The sequence below is a fragment of the Artemia franciscana genome, chromosome 17 (assembly GCF_032884065.1).
Source record: "Artemia franciscana chromosome 17, ASM3288406v1, whole genome shotgun sequence".
Lineage (NCBI taxonomy): Eukaryota > Metazoa > Arthropoda > Branchiopoda > Anostraca > Artemiidae > Artemia > Artemia franciscana.
In genome coordinates, this window is record NC_088879.1 from 41,688,818 (window position 1) to 41,706,511 (window position 17,694).

The 17,694-nt window shown below is 35.1% G+C and overlaps 1 protein-coding gene across 1 annotated transcript in view; it reads right to left on the reverse strand.

Moving 5' to 3' along the window:
* The window catches only part of LOC136038247 (uncharacterized), a 106,758-nt gene that overhangs the window by 56,060 nt on the left and 33,004 nt on the right, over window positions 1–17,694 (reverse strand). Inside the window, exon 3 of the mRNA XM_065721359.1 lies at window positions 16,271–16,528. Coding sequence (XP_065577431.1) covers window positions 16,271–16,528 — 258 coding nt within the window. The remainder of the gene's footprint in view (window positions 1–16,270; window positions 16,529–17,694) is intronic.

Sequence of the window (17,694 nt, forward strand, 5' to 3'; positions counted from 1 at the left end):
ATTAGTAGGACTGACAATCCCCCACCCCCCGTCTTCCCAAGACCAAAATAATTTGTACTTTACTGAAAACCAAATATATTTAAAATGTTTTCACTTTTTTCACTTTAATAAATAATATATTTATATATATATATATATATATATATATATATATATATATATATATATATATACATACATATATATATATATATATATATATATATATATATATATATATATATATATATATATATATAATATATATATATATATATATATATATATATATATATATATATTATATATATATATATATATATATATATATATATATATATATATATATATATATATATATATATATATATATATATATATATATATTAAACTGACAATCCACGGTCATTTGTTTTCAGTAAAGTGTAAATTATGTTCTGATCTTGAGAAGGCATTGGGGTTGTCAGCCCTATTCATGTTAATTTTTGCTCGTTTTAAGTTAAACCCGGTTATTTATTGCAATTTCTGTTCGTTTTGAGTTTCATTTATTTATCGATTGTGATTTGCGGTAGTTTTACGCTCCGAAGGTTATTTCCCTTTATTTCTGCTCATTTTTGGCTTAGTGGAGCTCTTTACTTTTCTTTGAAAAACTTGTTTTGTGCAAAGAAAATTTTCAAATTAATCGAAATAAATGATCAATTCAAACTTAAAAATAACAGATACTGCTATGGATGAATAGATAAATTTTAAAACAAATAGAAATTCAAATGAATAATCAAGTCAAACTTAACAAAATTAACCCAAAAGAGTGTGGGGCTAATACCCCTTAAACGCACCTACTCTCAATAGTTGTAAAAAGCTCGAGTGTCATACTTTACAGACAGCAATAGGTATTTCGAACTGTGTGGTTTTGGCTTGTCAAAACCTCAACCTCAACCAAATTAAATCACGATAATAATTATAGGAACAACACAAATATTTTTTTGAATTTTTACATTTATGACTTCCAATTCAATTTTGCTATTTGAAAAGGACACTGTTTTGCCAAAACTTTTCCTTTTGAAACTATTTCATTCAAACATATAGAAAATTGATCCATAATAAAATTGATCCACTATACAGTCAAACCAAATAAAATTACCAAAAATAAGTGTGGGGCCAACGCCACCTCTTAAATATCCTTTCTCTCAGTCCCCTCAAACAGCTTGAATTTCATATAGACATTAATGACAGCGATATATATTTTGAACTGTGGGGCTTAGGTTTGTTAAAAACTCAATAATCACGATTATAATTATAGGAACGAAACAAATATTTCTTGGAATTTTTACATTTATGACTTTCAATTTAATTTTGCTATTTTAAAGGGACATTTTTTTGCCGAAACTTTTTTTCTTTGAATCTATGTCATTCAAACATATAGAAAATTGACCCATAATAAAATTTCCAAGTGAACATAGGCAATCTTCGCCAATCACTGACTTTGGGCTGCTCGTATCCCCAGCTAAAAATTTTACGGCTCAGTTTTCAGACGAACCATTATTTGGTTTTCATTTTTTTGTTCTTTTATGCCCGTGCCCACAACCTAATTTTTGTGCGCGGGAGGGATCCCTCGGCCCAGGAATTTACGAGTGGAAGTTTCAAGCCGTTGGGAGGAAAGAGTATTTTGGCAATTTTTTTCAGGGCGTATTTGGGGTCCTTTTGATCCAGGACTTGAAGATAAAAATTTTGAATCGGTCAAAAAAGTTTTGGCCCTTCTTGGGCCATATTTTTGCGAATGCTGAGCCACAATCTAGTTTTTTTTTACAATAGGTTTCCATTGGCCCAGAGACTTATGGCTGCAAGCTGTAAGCTGATCAGGGACAACTAGGTTTTTGGCTCACCTCCTGCCTCAACACCTTTCTCCCTTGCGACAAAATGTATAGTCCCCTTAATTCAGGCTAAGATTCCCGGAAGTTTCAAGCCAATTCGGGAAAAAAAATTGAGCCACTTTCGGGCCCCTTGACCGAACTAAAGAAAAAAGATTCTGGCGCTTTTTGAAAAACCCACGCACACAAATATGAATAGTTTCGATCAAGCTGTTCAGAAAAATTTCTTTTTAGCCCTTTGTAGGGCTCCATTTTCAGGAGAACTAATGTCTTTTCTTTTTTCCTTCTGAATTGGGGTCCTTTTAGCTCAAAGACCTATGGATATAAATTTCAAGCCACTCAGATAAAAAGGTATTGGTCCTTATGCGGTTATGATTTTTCGGGGACCTCTGGCCCCAAACATTTTTTTATTAGGTTCCTCCTGGCTAAGAAGTTCCAGTGGTAAGCTTCAAACTGATCAGAGACAGAGGTTTTTACCCCGTTTCTGGGCTCCCTAACCTTCCCCCATCCAAGAAACCGATGCCCAAAGTTTCAAACCAATCAGACACCCAAGATCAAACCTACCCTCATATTTCCACAAAAAAAATATCTACAAGCGACTGACAATTTGCTGACCTTTCTTCCAGCAATTGTAGGGGTCATATCAACTCTGAAGGCATATTGATTGGACGTTACGAATATTGTGAAAAAATGGCCATCTCAAAATTTCGACAAGAAATCTTGGGGAGAGGGGACAAAGGAAGGCTGGGTAGCAAAAAAAGCACAAGATGAGGCTAGTTGCCCTCAAATCAGGGAGACTCCGTAGCCTGAAAGACACGGTGTGTATCAACATAATCCAAATAATATATTCGCAATGCCTCGAGAACGGCTTTGGGTTTGAAGTTGAAACTTCTATGTACTGCTGGGAAGAGAAAAGGACAGGGTGGGACAAGAGGACAATAAATTTATGTTAGAGGGAGGGGAAAGGGTCTAAAAAATTTCTGTCTCTGATACACCAAAACTTTTGAGCACTATAAGGTCCTAAATGACTTCTAATCTATGCACACTTAAGTATTGAGGTAAAACAAAAGACACTACGCGTTGCCAGGTTAACAAAATGGCACATCTGCGACATCTCGAAAACACCTCGGGGTATCATGTTAAAACTTCCAGGGAGTTTTGAGGAGGGGGGAGATCGGACGTAGAACCATGACTTGGGGGAGAGTCTAGAATTTGACTATGTGCATCCATGTTATAAAAATACTTAATCTGCAATATCGCAAGAATGGCTAGCGGAAGGGAGTCAAAATTTTTAAGAAGTGTATGAGAAGGAAGGGGAGAAACAGGAATACTTATAATTTTATTCTGGGGGAGGAACTAAATATTTTCGTTGCCAGTCAGCGGAAACGTTTTTGAACTTCAAGCTGATTCGGGACTAAGAATCACAATTAAAAAGTGAGCTAAATCAAAAGACAATATACGTTGCCAGACTATAAAACAGCATACCTGCTAAGTTTTGGAAACTACTAGGGACACCAATTTGATACTTTTAAGGAGTTTCTTTTTTTTTGGGGGGGGCCTTGAATTATAGTTTGAAGGAAGGGGTAGAAAAGGACTAAATATGCTTTGTCCCAAATCAACCCAAAGTTTTGGCACTTTAACCCCCTATAGACCACGAACTATTAATGTAAATTGAAAAACACTACATTTACCCTGGTTGACAAAAAAGGGCATCTACTATGCCTCAAGAACGGCTTGGTATATCGAGTTGAAACTTTCAAGTGCAGGGGGGGATACAGTTGAGCTCAAGATTCTACTTGAGGTAGGGGGCAGAGGAAAATCTAAAGATGCTATACGAATCTATGCTATCAAAAAAAAAAATATATATGCAATATCTCAGGAACAACGGGGATGCATTAAAACTGACAGAGGACAAATATACGAAGTTTTGTCCTTGGTCTAATTATTTATCTATTCATGAGCTTAAACTTAATCAAAAATGATTTTGGTATAATTTTGTGCAGTTGCAGGCCATATTAGTCGCAAGTTTTTGCAGCGCCACGCTTTCCTCTTATACTCAAAACATAAGCCCGTCACCTACATGCATAACTTAGGCCTCATGATATCGAAACATTTCAGCTTAAAATCCTTCTATAGACACGCAAATGAGACTTTTCTTAGGGAGGGTTATTTTTTACGTGATTTATATTTATCAAACAGCGGGACCAAGAGCCTACCCCAATTATAGAAAATTGAAAAGTCCCTAAGGCCAGGCCAAGATGCCTACCTTGTTAGTGCTTTATTGCACACTTGGATTTTCAGCGTGGGCTAACAATGACAGGAGAATAATTTCCATTTCCCTCAGTAGTTTTACAACCCCGTTTAATTTCGGTTAGGGCCCGTTCTGCGGATGAAGGATAACAGATTACCAAAGAATATCCTTTTCGGCCAACTGTCTAGGGTTAAACGGAAAGCAAGGCGTCCACGGTTGGGGTGGAAGGATGTCGTAAAGAAAGATTTAAAGGTAATGGAAACTTCCTGGGAGGGTGTAAAACAGGAGGCTTCGAATAGTTTGTAATGGAAGAGAAGCATGCGTAGCTGTATTAACCTCTGTAGCCAATGTTTGGAGACATGAGGCCTAGGCTTGAAAAGACTCCATCTGATTCCTTGCAAACCTACTGGGTTTGCGGTGACTTTGAGGTTATTTTTCATTCAAAAAGTCACTTTTTATCTTTTTGGAAATCGGAATGGGAGAACGAAAAATGAAATTGCTAACAATAAAAATCTTTATTATGATCAAGACAAGTTTTTAATGACAATCAGCGCATTAAAGGTAATAAAAATGTTAAAAAGAACCATTCAGATGGACAGAAAAAGGTCAATCGGAATCGGACAGACTGTCATGAGATTCCCCAACGCTTACGTCCACCACACCGCTCTGTATTGGCCTTAGGCGGCTTGGTGCTGCGGTGAGTTGTTGTTAGCAGTAGTAGCAGTTTTAACTTCGAATGAACGGAAGGGTTTCACTCATTTTAGCGAAGGAGGACGGTTCCAACTATGGAAAATGTAATAAAATAAAATGTAAAAATTTGTATATAATAAAAATTTTATAACAGATAATTTTTTACATAATATATAATATAATAAAAATGTAATAACTTTTATATAATAATTATTTTGTAAAAAAAAATATTTTTATATAATAAATAAAATGTAATCTATATATATAAAAATAAGTTGTCTGTGTGTGGATCTGTGGATGGATCAGGTGACGTCACCTGAAAAAACTGGATCAGGTGACGTCAAAACTGAAAAAACTAAAAAAAGGCAAAAACTACAAAAAAAACTAAAAACTAATAAAAAAAATTAAAAAGCTAAAAAACTAAAAAAACTAAAAAAGGCAAAAACTACAAAAAAAAACTAAAAACTAATAAAAAAGCTAAAAAACTAAAAAAACTAAAAAAAGGCAAAAACTACAAAAAAAACTAAAAACTAATAAAAAAAATAAAAAAGCTAAAAAACTAAAAAAACTAAAAAAACTAAAAAAAGGTAAAAAACTAAAAAAAACTAAAAACTAAAAAAAACTAAAAAAAAGGAAAAAACTGAAAAATAAGCTAAAATAAAGGTAAAAACCAATAAAAAACTAAAAAAAAAACTGAAAAAACTAAAAAAAAGGCAAAAACTACAAAAAAAAACTAAAAACTAATAAAAAAAGTAAAAAAGCTAAAAAACTAAAAAAACTAAAAAAACTAAAAAAAGGTAAAAAACTAAAAAAAATAAAAAATAAAAAAAAACTAAAAAAAGGAAAAAACTGAAAAATAAGCTAAAATAAAGGTAAAAACCAATAAAAAACTAAAAAGAAAAAAAGGAAAAAACTAAAAAAAAAATTTCATCTAAAAAACTAAAAAAAAATAAAAAAGGTAAAAACTAAAAGAACTAAAAAAGAAAAAAATAAATGACGACACTCAAAGAGAAAGCGACCAGGACAAAAGGAATGTTCGATTAGCAATCAACAAAGCACCGGGACACAGGGAGTATAAATGACGACCAGGACATAAGTAAAAAAAAAAACTAACAAAACTAAAAAGAAGGTAAAAACTACAAAAAAACTAAAAAGAAAAAAAACTAAAAACTAATAAAAGAACTAAAAAATCTAAAAATCTAAATAAACTAAAAAAGAAAAAAAAAAGGAAAAAAATAAAGGAGAAAAACAAAACTTAAAAAAAGGCAAAAACTACAAAAAAAAACTAAAAACTAATAAAAAAAAGTAAAAAAGCTAAAAAACTAAAAAAACTAAAAAAACTAAAAAAAGGTAAAAAACTAAAAAAAATAAAAAATAAAAAAAAACTAAAAAAAAAGGAAAAAACTGAAAAATAAGCTAAAATAAAGGTAAAAACCAATAAAAAACTAAAAAGAAAAAAAGGACAAAAGGAATGTTCGATTAGCAATCAACAAAGCACCGGGACACAGGGAGTATAAATGACGACCAGGACATAAGTAAAAAAAAACAACGAAAAAACGAATGTATATACAGACCGGGACACCGGGATACAAATGACGACCGGGACACAGGGAATATAAATGACGACCGGGACACAGGGACACAACTACAACGGGGACACCGGGGGAAACATGGGGATATAAATGACGACCGGGACACCGGGACAGGGAATGGTCGATTAGCAATCACCAGCAACAAAGCTCAAGGGCAATCATTAGAATCATGAGGTATAGATCTGAATACAGATTGTTTTCCCATGGACCATTATATGTTGCATGTTCAAGAGTCGGTAAATCTGACAATCTATTTATATGCAAAGACAATGGGACAGCAAAGAATGTTGTATATTCGCAAGGCAAGTTTTACGTAGTTAAAACCATATATATATATATATATATATATATATATATATATATATATATATATATATATATATATATATATATATATATATATATCTATATTCACAGGTGGGACATATTCACTATATTCACAGGTGGGCTTTGGGGGGGCGCGAAGCGCCCCCACCAACTAGGTGTTGGGGTGGCGCGAAGCGCCACCCCAACAGCTAGTAATTTTATAAAATACATAATACGTGTTGTAATAAAACTAGATGTTTTGGCGAGTTTCCACGTAGGCAGGATGAAGGGATATGAACCTCAGAACCCCAGGCTATGTTGATATTCCAAAATTACGGATTGCCCGTAAATACCAGAAAAACCATAATCATTTACCGAATTTAATCTAAGAATGGAGAAGAATATCCAAACGGCAGGTCAATGCGGGGATTCCCCAGTCGCATTGAAACCTGTCTAACACAAAGGCTATTTTAAAATAAATTTGACTGAAATCCTATTAGGTCTATTTGAAGGATTTATAGATTTATATTAACATACTTGCCAAACATCTTTAAAAACATGGCCCTACAGAAAACGTTACTTTGGTCCTCTGCGCATTAGAGCCCTTGTCTTACATATAAGGTATTGAAAACCAACTTGAGCAAATCCTGTTCGGCAAGCCTATGTGAAGTATTTTCATGTTCATATTATCATACTAATTTAAAAAATAACGTTTTCCAAAAAAAAAAAAAAAGGTTCGAAGAAAAGTAAAGAACCATATTAAAACCTAGGGAGAGTGGAAATAAAGTAATCTAATTGTTTAAACTTTAAACTCTTGTAGTAATTTCTGTTCGTTTCACGTCTGATTTGACTATTCATTTCAGTAATTTATACTCAGTTTAGGATTCATTTATTCAACTATACCCGTATATGTTATCCTTATGTTTACAGTGATCATTTATTTCAATTTCTGTTCATTTTGTGTTTTCTTTATACATTGATAATCGTTTCTCTTCGTTTTGTGTTTGAATTAATTAAAACAAACTTTTTCCGAAAAATAAGTTTTTCAAAGGAAAAAAAAACTCCATTAAACCAAAAGCGAGCAAAATTAAAATCAAATAATCTACTAAGCGTAAAACTACTACAAGTCAGCATCGATAAATAAATGAAACCAAAAACGAACAGAAATTACAATAAATAACCGAGTCAAACTCAAAACGAGCAGAAGAAAACCCCCATGCCTTCCCAAGGCCAGAGCATAACTTGCAATTTACTTAAAATTTACTAGATGAAAATTTACTAGATGTTTTCCAGAGAAATTGCCTACGGCTTGTTCTGGGTACCCGGCTGAATGACCGTATTTCAAACAGTAGGTTGTACGAAAAATGTGGTTCAATCCCGCTTTCTAGGGCTATAATGAAAGAAAGGTTGATATGGTTAGGCCACGTTCTGCGGATGAAGGATGACAGATTGCCGAAGATTGTCCTTTTTGGCCAACCGTCTGGGGCTACACGGAAAGCAGGTCGTCCTTGTCTGGGTTGGGAGGATGTCATAAATAAAGATTGAAAGGAAATAGGAACCTCCTGGGAGGGTGTAAAGAGGGAGGCCTTGAACAGATTAGGTTGGAGGAGGAGCGTGTGTAGCTGTATTGGCCTCAGGCGGCTTGGTGCTGCAGTGAGTTATTATTATTAGTAGTAGTAGTAGTAGATATTTATTAATTAAAATATTAATCGTATTTAATTTATTAAAGTTACAACAGTGAAAACATTTCAAATTTGCTTTTTTCAGTAAAGTGCAAATTATGTTCTGGCCTTGGGAAGGCATAGGGATATTCAGTTTAATATAAATATACTGATATTTATTAATTAAAATGTTAATAGTATTTGATTTATTAAAGTTATAAAAGTGAAAACATTTAAATTTTTTTCCGTAAAGTGCAAATTATGTTCTAGTCTTGGGAAGGCATAGGGGTTTTGAGCCCAACTCCTGTTAATTTCTGCTCGTTTTGAGTTTGACTCGGTTATTTATTGCAATTTCTGTTCGTTTTGGGTTTCATTTATTTATCGAGGTTGACTTGTAGTTTTACGCTTGGTAGATTATTTGATTTTATTTTTGCTCACTTTTGGTTTAATAAAGTTCTTTATTTTTCTTAGAAAAACTTATTTTGTACAAAAGGTTCTTTTAATTAATTTCTGTTCGTTTTATATTGACACAGTCTTTTCAAAAAGTCTTTTTCTAAAAGAAAGTAAGAGTTTAAATCTTTTCGGTTTTTCTCTGAGAATTTATAGTTTGGCCTGCTATTTGTATGCTGAAGAAAATTTTCAATAATTTTTAACAACATAAACTTTTAAAAATCTGGACACAAATAGTAGTGTTTACTTTAGTTTTATAGCTACTCCAGTTGACCTGAAATAGAAAACTTGATACCAGTCAGAAAAAATCTACCTATGATCTTTGACAACTTTAATACACTTGCACTCTTTGATTGGTTAAATTTTGAGAACAGAAGTAGCATTAGAAGTAAGCCCGAGAGTTTGAGCATAATACCCTCAATCGTTCTTGAGATACTGCTGAAATGCCTTATTGGCAATTAGCATTAACATAGTGCATTTTGATTTAATCTTAAGGCAACATTTAGTTTTTAAACATAATGGGCCAATTGCATAACTGCGGGGGATTGACTAACGCAATAGCCCTAGAGATACAGTTACAAGACCGTTTAGCTATGCTGAACAAAATAGCTATCTTAAACTTTGATAGGAAGTGTTTGAAAAATTATGAGCTAAAGAGGAGGGCTGATTGCCCTCCAATCACGTTTGTCTATTAAAAAGGGTACTAGAGCTCAAAATTAGCTCCTTTAAAATATCAAGGATATTACTTGCGATGATACAGAAGCGCTGCCTATGATATTACTTATATGCCCTTTTAATACTTGCATGCGTATGTAAACAATGAACAAATTGCATAATTTGCAGCCCTTGCCCTGAGGCCTCTGGGGGGTTGACATCCTCAAACACATAATTACTGAGCTTTTCAACAATCCTGAAAGAGATTGATGTTTTCAAATCAAAGGCTCTTAAAAAGGGCACTATGACTTCCAATTTAAAATCAAATTAGATTCCTCTGAATGTAATGCGATCATTCATTCTATAAGAACCTTATATGCCCCCAGGGCATAGTTCTTGCCCAGGGCTCTAGGGGGTCGTTCCAGCACTGGAGGCTTTGTTATATGTTCTTTGCACTATTTTAAACCAAATTACCATTGCAAAATTTCAATCCCATACATTTGGTGAAAAGCGGGGTAATTGGGGGGGGGGGGGCTAGTTGACTTCCATCACTATTGATTCTTAAAAGGGAGCTAGAACTTCCAATTTCAACCAAATGAGCCTCCTCTAAATTTCATAAAAGCATCCCTTCCATAAGAACCTTAAATGCTCCAGTGGTATAACTTAAAAGCCCCGCCCTTAGGTTCGGGTGGTTTGTATTAACCTCAAAAGCCTTGTTATATGCTCTTTGGACTATTTTGAATAAGAGTCCTGTCTCAATATCTATTGGATGCATCTCGGGAAAACTTTGTGTGTGTTTGTGTGTGTGTGGGGGGGGGAGTGTAGTTTGCGCTCTAATCACCTTGACTCTTAAAAATGGTACTAGAACTTCTGATTACCAATCCAATGAATCTCCTCCAAAGCATATACGATCAACCTTTCTATAAGAACCATACATGCCCACAGGTCGTGACCTACAATCATTGCCCTGAGAGCTCTAGAGGGACGTCTTCCTCACAGACACTAGTTCCAGACCCTTCAACTACAATACACAAAATTGTTATCTCCAAATTATGATTGGAGGTGTTAAAGGAAATGATGAGTGTGAAGGAGGGGGGGACGGGGGCTGGTCATTCTCAAATCGCTTTGACTCTTAAAAAGGGCAGTGTAACATCCAATTTCAAATCAAAATGAGCCCCATCTGAAGTTATATGTCCGCCCATTCCCATAAAAATGTTATATGCCCTCATGGTATATAATTTACAACCCTATCCCCATGGCGCTGGGGGATTGTGTCGATCCTACAGGCATTATCATATATTCTATGGACTCTGAACAAAATTACTATCTCATAATTTCAATCTGAATCGTTTGGTCAAAAGAGAGATTGTCAGGGAGGAGCGGGGCTAAATGCCCTCCATCACTTTTAACGCTTAAAAAGGAACTAGAAATTCCAATTTTCAATCAAACGAGGCTCTTCTAAAGTTAAGCAACCATCCCTTCCATAAAAACATTAAATACCCCATGGCATAACATATAATACTCGCCCCCAGGCTCTGATGGTTTATATCAACCCCAAAAGCATTGTTATGGGCTACTTGTATATGATCTTTGGACTATTTTGAATAAAATGACTGTTTCAAAAATTTATATTCGATATGTTTCATGAAAACACGACGTGTTGAGGGGGGGTAGCTGCCCTCGGATCACTTTGACTCTAAAAAGGAGCTCTAGAAATTCAGATTACCAATCCAATGAGTCTCCTCCGAAACATATACGATCACTCTTTCAATAAGAACCTTATATGCCCCTGGGGCATAACTTACAACCCTTGCCCTGAGAGCTGTGGGAGCGGGAGTATGTTCCTCAAAGAAATAATTTTCGGACCCTTCGACTACAATGGACGATTTCAAAATCTCCAAATCTTGATGAAACGTCTTTAAGGAACTGATGAGAGTGGGGGAGGGGGACTAGTTACTCTCAAATCACTTTGGACCCTTAAAAAAGGGGACTATGACTTCCAATTTCAAATCAAATCAGCCCCGACTAAAAATTATACAACCACCGATCTTAGAGAAACCTTATATGCCCCAGGAAATGACTCACAACCTTATCCCCAGGACGCTGGGGGGTTGTGTCAACTCTAAAGGCGTTGTTACCTTTTTTGGACTATTTTGAGCAAAATTGATATGCCAAAATTTTAATTAGATTGGTTTGGTGAAGAGGGGCAGTTGGGGGGGGGGGCTGCTGTTCTCCATCACTTTTGACTCTTAAAAGAGAACTAGAGCTTCCAATTTTCAACCAAATAAACCTCCTCTAAAGTTAATCTAACCATCCCTTCCGTAAAAACCTTAAATGCCCCCGGGCCATAATTTACGACCTTTACCCCAGGCTCGGGGGGTGGATTTCAACCCCAAAAGCCTTGTTATATGATCTTTAGACTATTTCGAATAAAATTGTTATCTCAAAATTTCCATTATAAGCATTTTGGAACAATACGATGGATGTGTGTGTGGGGGGGGGTAGCTACCCTCCAATCACTTTTGACTGTTAAAAAAGGGCACCAGCCGTTTCAATTTCCAATCGAATGTGGCCTTTTTGAAGTTTCTACGACAACACTTTCTGTAAAAATCTTATTCGACTCCCAGGGCATAACTTAAAAACCTTGCCCTGAGGGTAGCGAGGGGATTTGTCATCCTCAAAATACATAATTTCCGTACCTTTCAACAACGTTGAACAAATGGGTATCTCAAAATTTCGATGGGAAGTGTTTTAGAAAATGATGGGCGGGGGGAGCATTTACCCTCCGATCCCTTTTGACTAGTAAAAAATGTACTCGTCCTCTCAATTTCCAACTGAATGAGCCCTTTTTGAAGTTTCTACGACAACGCTTTCTGTAAAAACCTTATACGCCCAAGGGCATAACTTACAACCCTTGTCCCGAGGGCTGTGGGGGAGGACGAAATGGCTACATACAAAATTTCGATCAAAAGTATTTGGAGAAATGATGAGCGTGGGAGGGGACATTCACCCTCCGATTACTTTCGACTATCAACAGGGGCAGTAACTCTCTCAATTTCCAACCAAATGAGCCCTTTTAGAAGTTTCTGAGCCTATGTGTTCTATAACAACCTTATATGCCCCTAGGGCATAACTTAGAACCTTCATCCTGGGGGTAGTGGGGGGTGTCATATTGTTGTATATTGAAGACGTCTGGAGTCGGTTATCAAACAGTTCGTGGTAACGAACTGTAGTAAGGAGCGACCCGGCTCAATAGTAAACGAAACTCTAAAAAACGGAATTTTGATGCTAAAAGATACATCAAAAGAATCGGATTTTTATGCTGATTTTAAATATATAAGTTTCATCAAATTTAGTCTTTGTCATCAAAAGTTATGAGCCTGAGAAAATTTGCCTTATTTTGGAAAATACCCCCTAAAAGTCGTAGAATCTTAACGAAAATCACACCATCGCATTCAGTGTATCAGAGAACCCTTGGAATTTCGTATTTTTTTTGCCAGAAGACAGATCACGGGTGCGTGTTTATTTGTTTTTTTTTTCTTTTTCCCAGGGGGCATCGTATCGACCAAGTTGTCCTAGAATGTCACAAGAGGGCTCATTCTAATGGAAATGAAAAATTCTAGGGCCCTTTTTAAGTGACCAAAAAAATTGGAGGGCACCTAGGCCCCCTCCCACGCTCCTTTTTTCCCAAAGTCAATGGATCAAAATTTTGAGATAGCCATTTGTTCCACATAGTCGAAAACCATAAAACTATGTCTTTGGGGATGACTTACTCCCCCACAGTCCCCGGGGGAGGGGCTGCAAGTTACAAACTTTGACCATTATTTACATATAGTAATGGTTATTGGGAAGTGTACATACGTTTTCAGGGGGATTTTTTTAGTTTGTGGGGTGGGGTTGAGGGGAGGAGGCTATGTGGGAGGATCTTTCCTTGGAAAAATATGCCATGAGGGAAGAAAAATTCAATAAAAAGGGCACAGGATTTTCTAGCATTACTATAAAAAAAATGCAAAAATAAACATGAAAAAGTTTTTCAATTGGAAGTAAGGAGTAACATTAAAACTTAAAACGAACAGATATTATTACGCATATGAGGGGTTCTAAAATACTTTACCATAAAGAGCGAGGTATTTAGGAGGAGATAAATATCTAGCTCTTTATGCTAAAGTATTTTTAGTAATTTCAATTATTTATTCTATGGCCTTTCTGATTCAGGGGTCATTCTTAAAGAATTGGGACAAAACTTAAGATTTAGTGTAAAGAGGGAGGTATTGAAGAGAGGACAAACCCCGTCATATATATAATAAAACTATAAGAAAATAAAAGTTTGTTACGTAAATTTTTTATTAACAAAAACGTTCGTTAAAAATTAAAAGTTCTAGTTGCCATTTAAGTAGCCGAAAAATTGGAGGGCAACTAGGCCTCCTTCCAACCTCTTATTTCTCAAAATCGTCTCATCAAAACTAAGACAAAGCCATTTAGCCAAAACAAGAATTAATATCCAAATTTCATTTTAATAATTTATGTGAGCCAAAATCAAACATGCATTAATTCAAAAACGTCCAGAAATTAAACAAAAAAAAAACTAGGTTTTTCAACTGAAAGTAAGGAGCGACATTGAAACTTAAAACGAACAGAAATCACTCCATATATAAAATGAGTCGTCCCCTCCGGAATCCCTCGCTCTTTACGCTAAAGTTCGACTCTTTGCCACAATTCTACTATTTAAAACAATTAAAAACTTTAGCGTAAAGAGCGAGGGATTGCGGAGGGGACAACTCATTTCATATACGGAGTGATTTCTGTTCGTTTTAAGTTTCAATGTGGCTCCTTACTTTCAGTTAAAAAAGCTAGTTTTTTTTAATTTAATAACTTATAAAGTTTAGTTAAATGAAGCTTTAAAATAGGGCTGTGGAGTCAGAGTTTAAGCAAATTTTTGCCGAATGGAGTCGTTATATCGAAGATGTCTGCAGTTGGAGTCGATTTTAGCTTATGACCGAACTGACGTTTTATTGAAGTTTCTACACGGCCCGAAATTTTGAAGCAGATCAGGGTAAGAAAATCGAATCTTTTGCACCAGGATTCGATACATGATTGCCATTGGCATTCTTGGTTTTGTTGTTATTATATACTTAGCCTAAAAGTTGTTTCATGTCGCATTAGAAAGAATAAATGTTTGGCCCATTCTGGGGTTTCACGAATCGATAATACCCCTTTTTTCCATTTTTTTTATATCTTGTTTCGAAATATAAGTTGCCAACCAATTGTCCAGTAAATTGGGTTATTTTGGGCTATTTGGGAATAGATTATAGTTACCCAGTAAACTGGGTTATTGTCGGCTGTTTAGGAATAGATTATAGTTCCCCAGTCAATTGGGTTATTTTGGGATATTTGGGAATAAATTATAGTCGCTCAGTAAATTGGGTTATGTTGGGCTATTTGAGAATAGATTATAGTTACCCGGTAAATTGGATTGTTTTGGGCTACTTAGGAATAGACTCATTACTTCAACGTGAACAGATTTCTATTCCCATTGGGACTTACGCATGGAAAAAGCACGGTTGGATCAGAGACATGGCATTGGCAGAATGGCAAGGGCAGAGTCATTACTAGGCAAAATGTTTGGAGGGAGGAAGACTTTTTACTGACTAATTAATCGCTTTTACCAACTAGGGTTGTCCATTTCCTTAGGGAAAATTAAAAAAAATTGTGTTGAAGTACAAGGAATTTTTTGTTCAAGTACCAAGAAAATATGGGTGTGGGTATTTAACGTCACTTCTCTTCACCCTTGTATGCCACCTCTTATAGAAGTGAATCGTATTGTGCGAGTTCTTAAAAAGATTCCTAGTGACAATCGCTCTATTACGCTCTTTTCAGAACGATTTTTAGTTATTTATTTGTGTTTCTTTTTATCAGATCAAGCAACAATCTATAAAAAAAATTTGAAAGAAGAAATTCTACAAAAGCAATACAACTAAAACTAGTATTACTAAAATGATCAATACCACCTGTGTTTAAGTTTCAGGATGCCAAAAAGTATATATTTGTACATATCAATATTTAAAGAACAATTTTACAGGAACAACCACTTTAGCTATTAGCAAGGTTTTGGAGAAGTCATAAACAACTCATATTTGTTTACACTGTACTCAGATTTCCATAATTACTGAAAAAAACTGAGCTTTTGTCTCAGTGACATATGATTACAGCAGAATTTGGAATCAGTAACAAGAAATTTCCGATCATAAAGTATCTATTTGATTCGTTTTGTTCACACTAGACAGATTTTTTGCCTGTTTAGTCCCACCTTTTTTTTAGTATTTTTGACAAAACACAGGCAGTAATTGTTTCTACATTTTTGGTCGGAACATCACTTGCAATAGTCATGGGAAATAAACAGTTATGAAAATAAACAAGCACATAGATGAGACTGAATTTGGTAAATGCCACTTTAGATACAAGACACACTTAAAGTTTTTTACCAAGCGTCTCCGTGAGAAGTCCTTTAAAGCAATTCGGAAGGTGATCACCTTTCTTAGTAATTTCATTCGTTTTATTTGCAAATGGAGAGACAGCATAGCCCAAGAAATTCTCTGAGACAGCCAATCGCTTCATAAGCATCAAAAAGCTATATAATCACATCTTTTACCAGAAGAAAGACCATATATGCGCTTTTATACATCTATATTTGTACACACTACCTATGCTTTCTATGATTATTTATCTTAATTTATGTTCGTTTTCGGTTAAAATCAAGCAAAAGCATCAAACAATCAACTGTTAGTTTCAAAAGCAAACAAGCCTCGATAAACTCCTCACCGTGGAAACACTTCTGCTTTTCCGCTTATATTCACTATCAACCAAGGGACTTGAATTAGCATCATAAGGCAATATATCTTCCAATTTAGGCGCATTTCTTATGCCCAGGGTGTTCAGAACTCTGCAAAAATCCGGGACTTCTCTGGGGAAGAGCCTCACTTCTCCTCTATAAACGTACGAAATCACATGGACAAGGTCTCTATGAGACCCGGGAAAGAAGAGTATTGGTTCCTTTTCCTTTACATTTGATAAGACCACCTGGAAGAGACATTAGTATAAGACACAGATCAAGGACCCTATCTTCTATAGAAGCCGCGAAAGAAGAGTATCGGTTTCCTTCTCTTTACATTTGATAAGACCACGTGAAATAGACAAAAGTATAAGACGTAGATCAAGAACAAGATCTCGATAAGAGCTGGTAAAGATGAAGTTCATTTTCTTTTGCTAGAATTACCTAACATACAGAAGTACCGTCTTTGCAGCGGTGGCTGCAAGAAGAGTACTTGTTTCTTTTCCTTTACATTTTATAAGATCACCTGGAAGAGACATTAGTACAAGACACAGATCAAAGACCCTATCTTCTATAGAACCCGCGAAAGAAGAGTATCGGTTTCTTTCTCTTTACATTTGATAAGACCACGTGAAATAGACAAAAGTATAAGACGTAGATCAAGAAGTTTTTCGAGCTTGTCTCCCCATGGGCCTATGTCATATATATATATATATATATATATATATATATATATATATACATGTATGTGCGATTAATAAATAAATAAAAATAAATGAAGAACAAGACCTCGATAAGAGCTGGTAAAGATGAAGTTCATTTTCTTTTGCTAGAATTACCTAACAGACAGAAGTACCGTCTTTGCAGCGGTGGCTGCAAGAAGAGTACTGGTTCCTTTTCCTTGACATTTAATAAAACAACCTGACAGAGAAGGAAGTATAAGACGTAGATCAAGAACAAGATCCTCATAAGACCTGGTAAAGAAAAGGTTCTTTTTACTTTGATAGAATTACCTAAAAAAGATAAATGTACCATGTTTGCAGCGATGGCTGCAAGAAGAGTACTGGTTCCTAAACTAAATCAAAATACGTTATGTGCATACGGACTGTCAAAAGGGTGCAATGCAGGAATAACTGAGTATATTAATTTGGAAAGTTCAGTAAATAATAAGGAAGATTATCAAATAGGCAATATTTGCATGCTATCGACACTACTACAACTACCACCACTACTACCACCACACTACTCCATTTACAGTATTAAGGGGAAATTTGAACTAAAACCAAGACACTATGTGCATGTATATTGTCAAAATAGCGTGTCTCAAGAATTGGGAGTTGAAACTTTGTATGTTTGGAATGTTGAAGCTTTCAGCGAATACTTAAAGGAGAAGATCATCTCGCCAAAAGGCAAT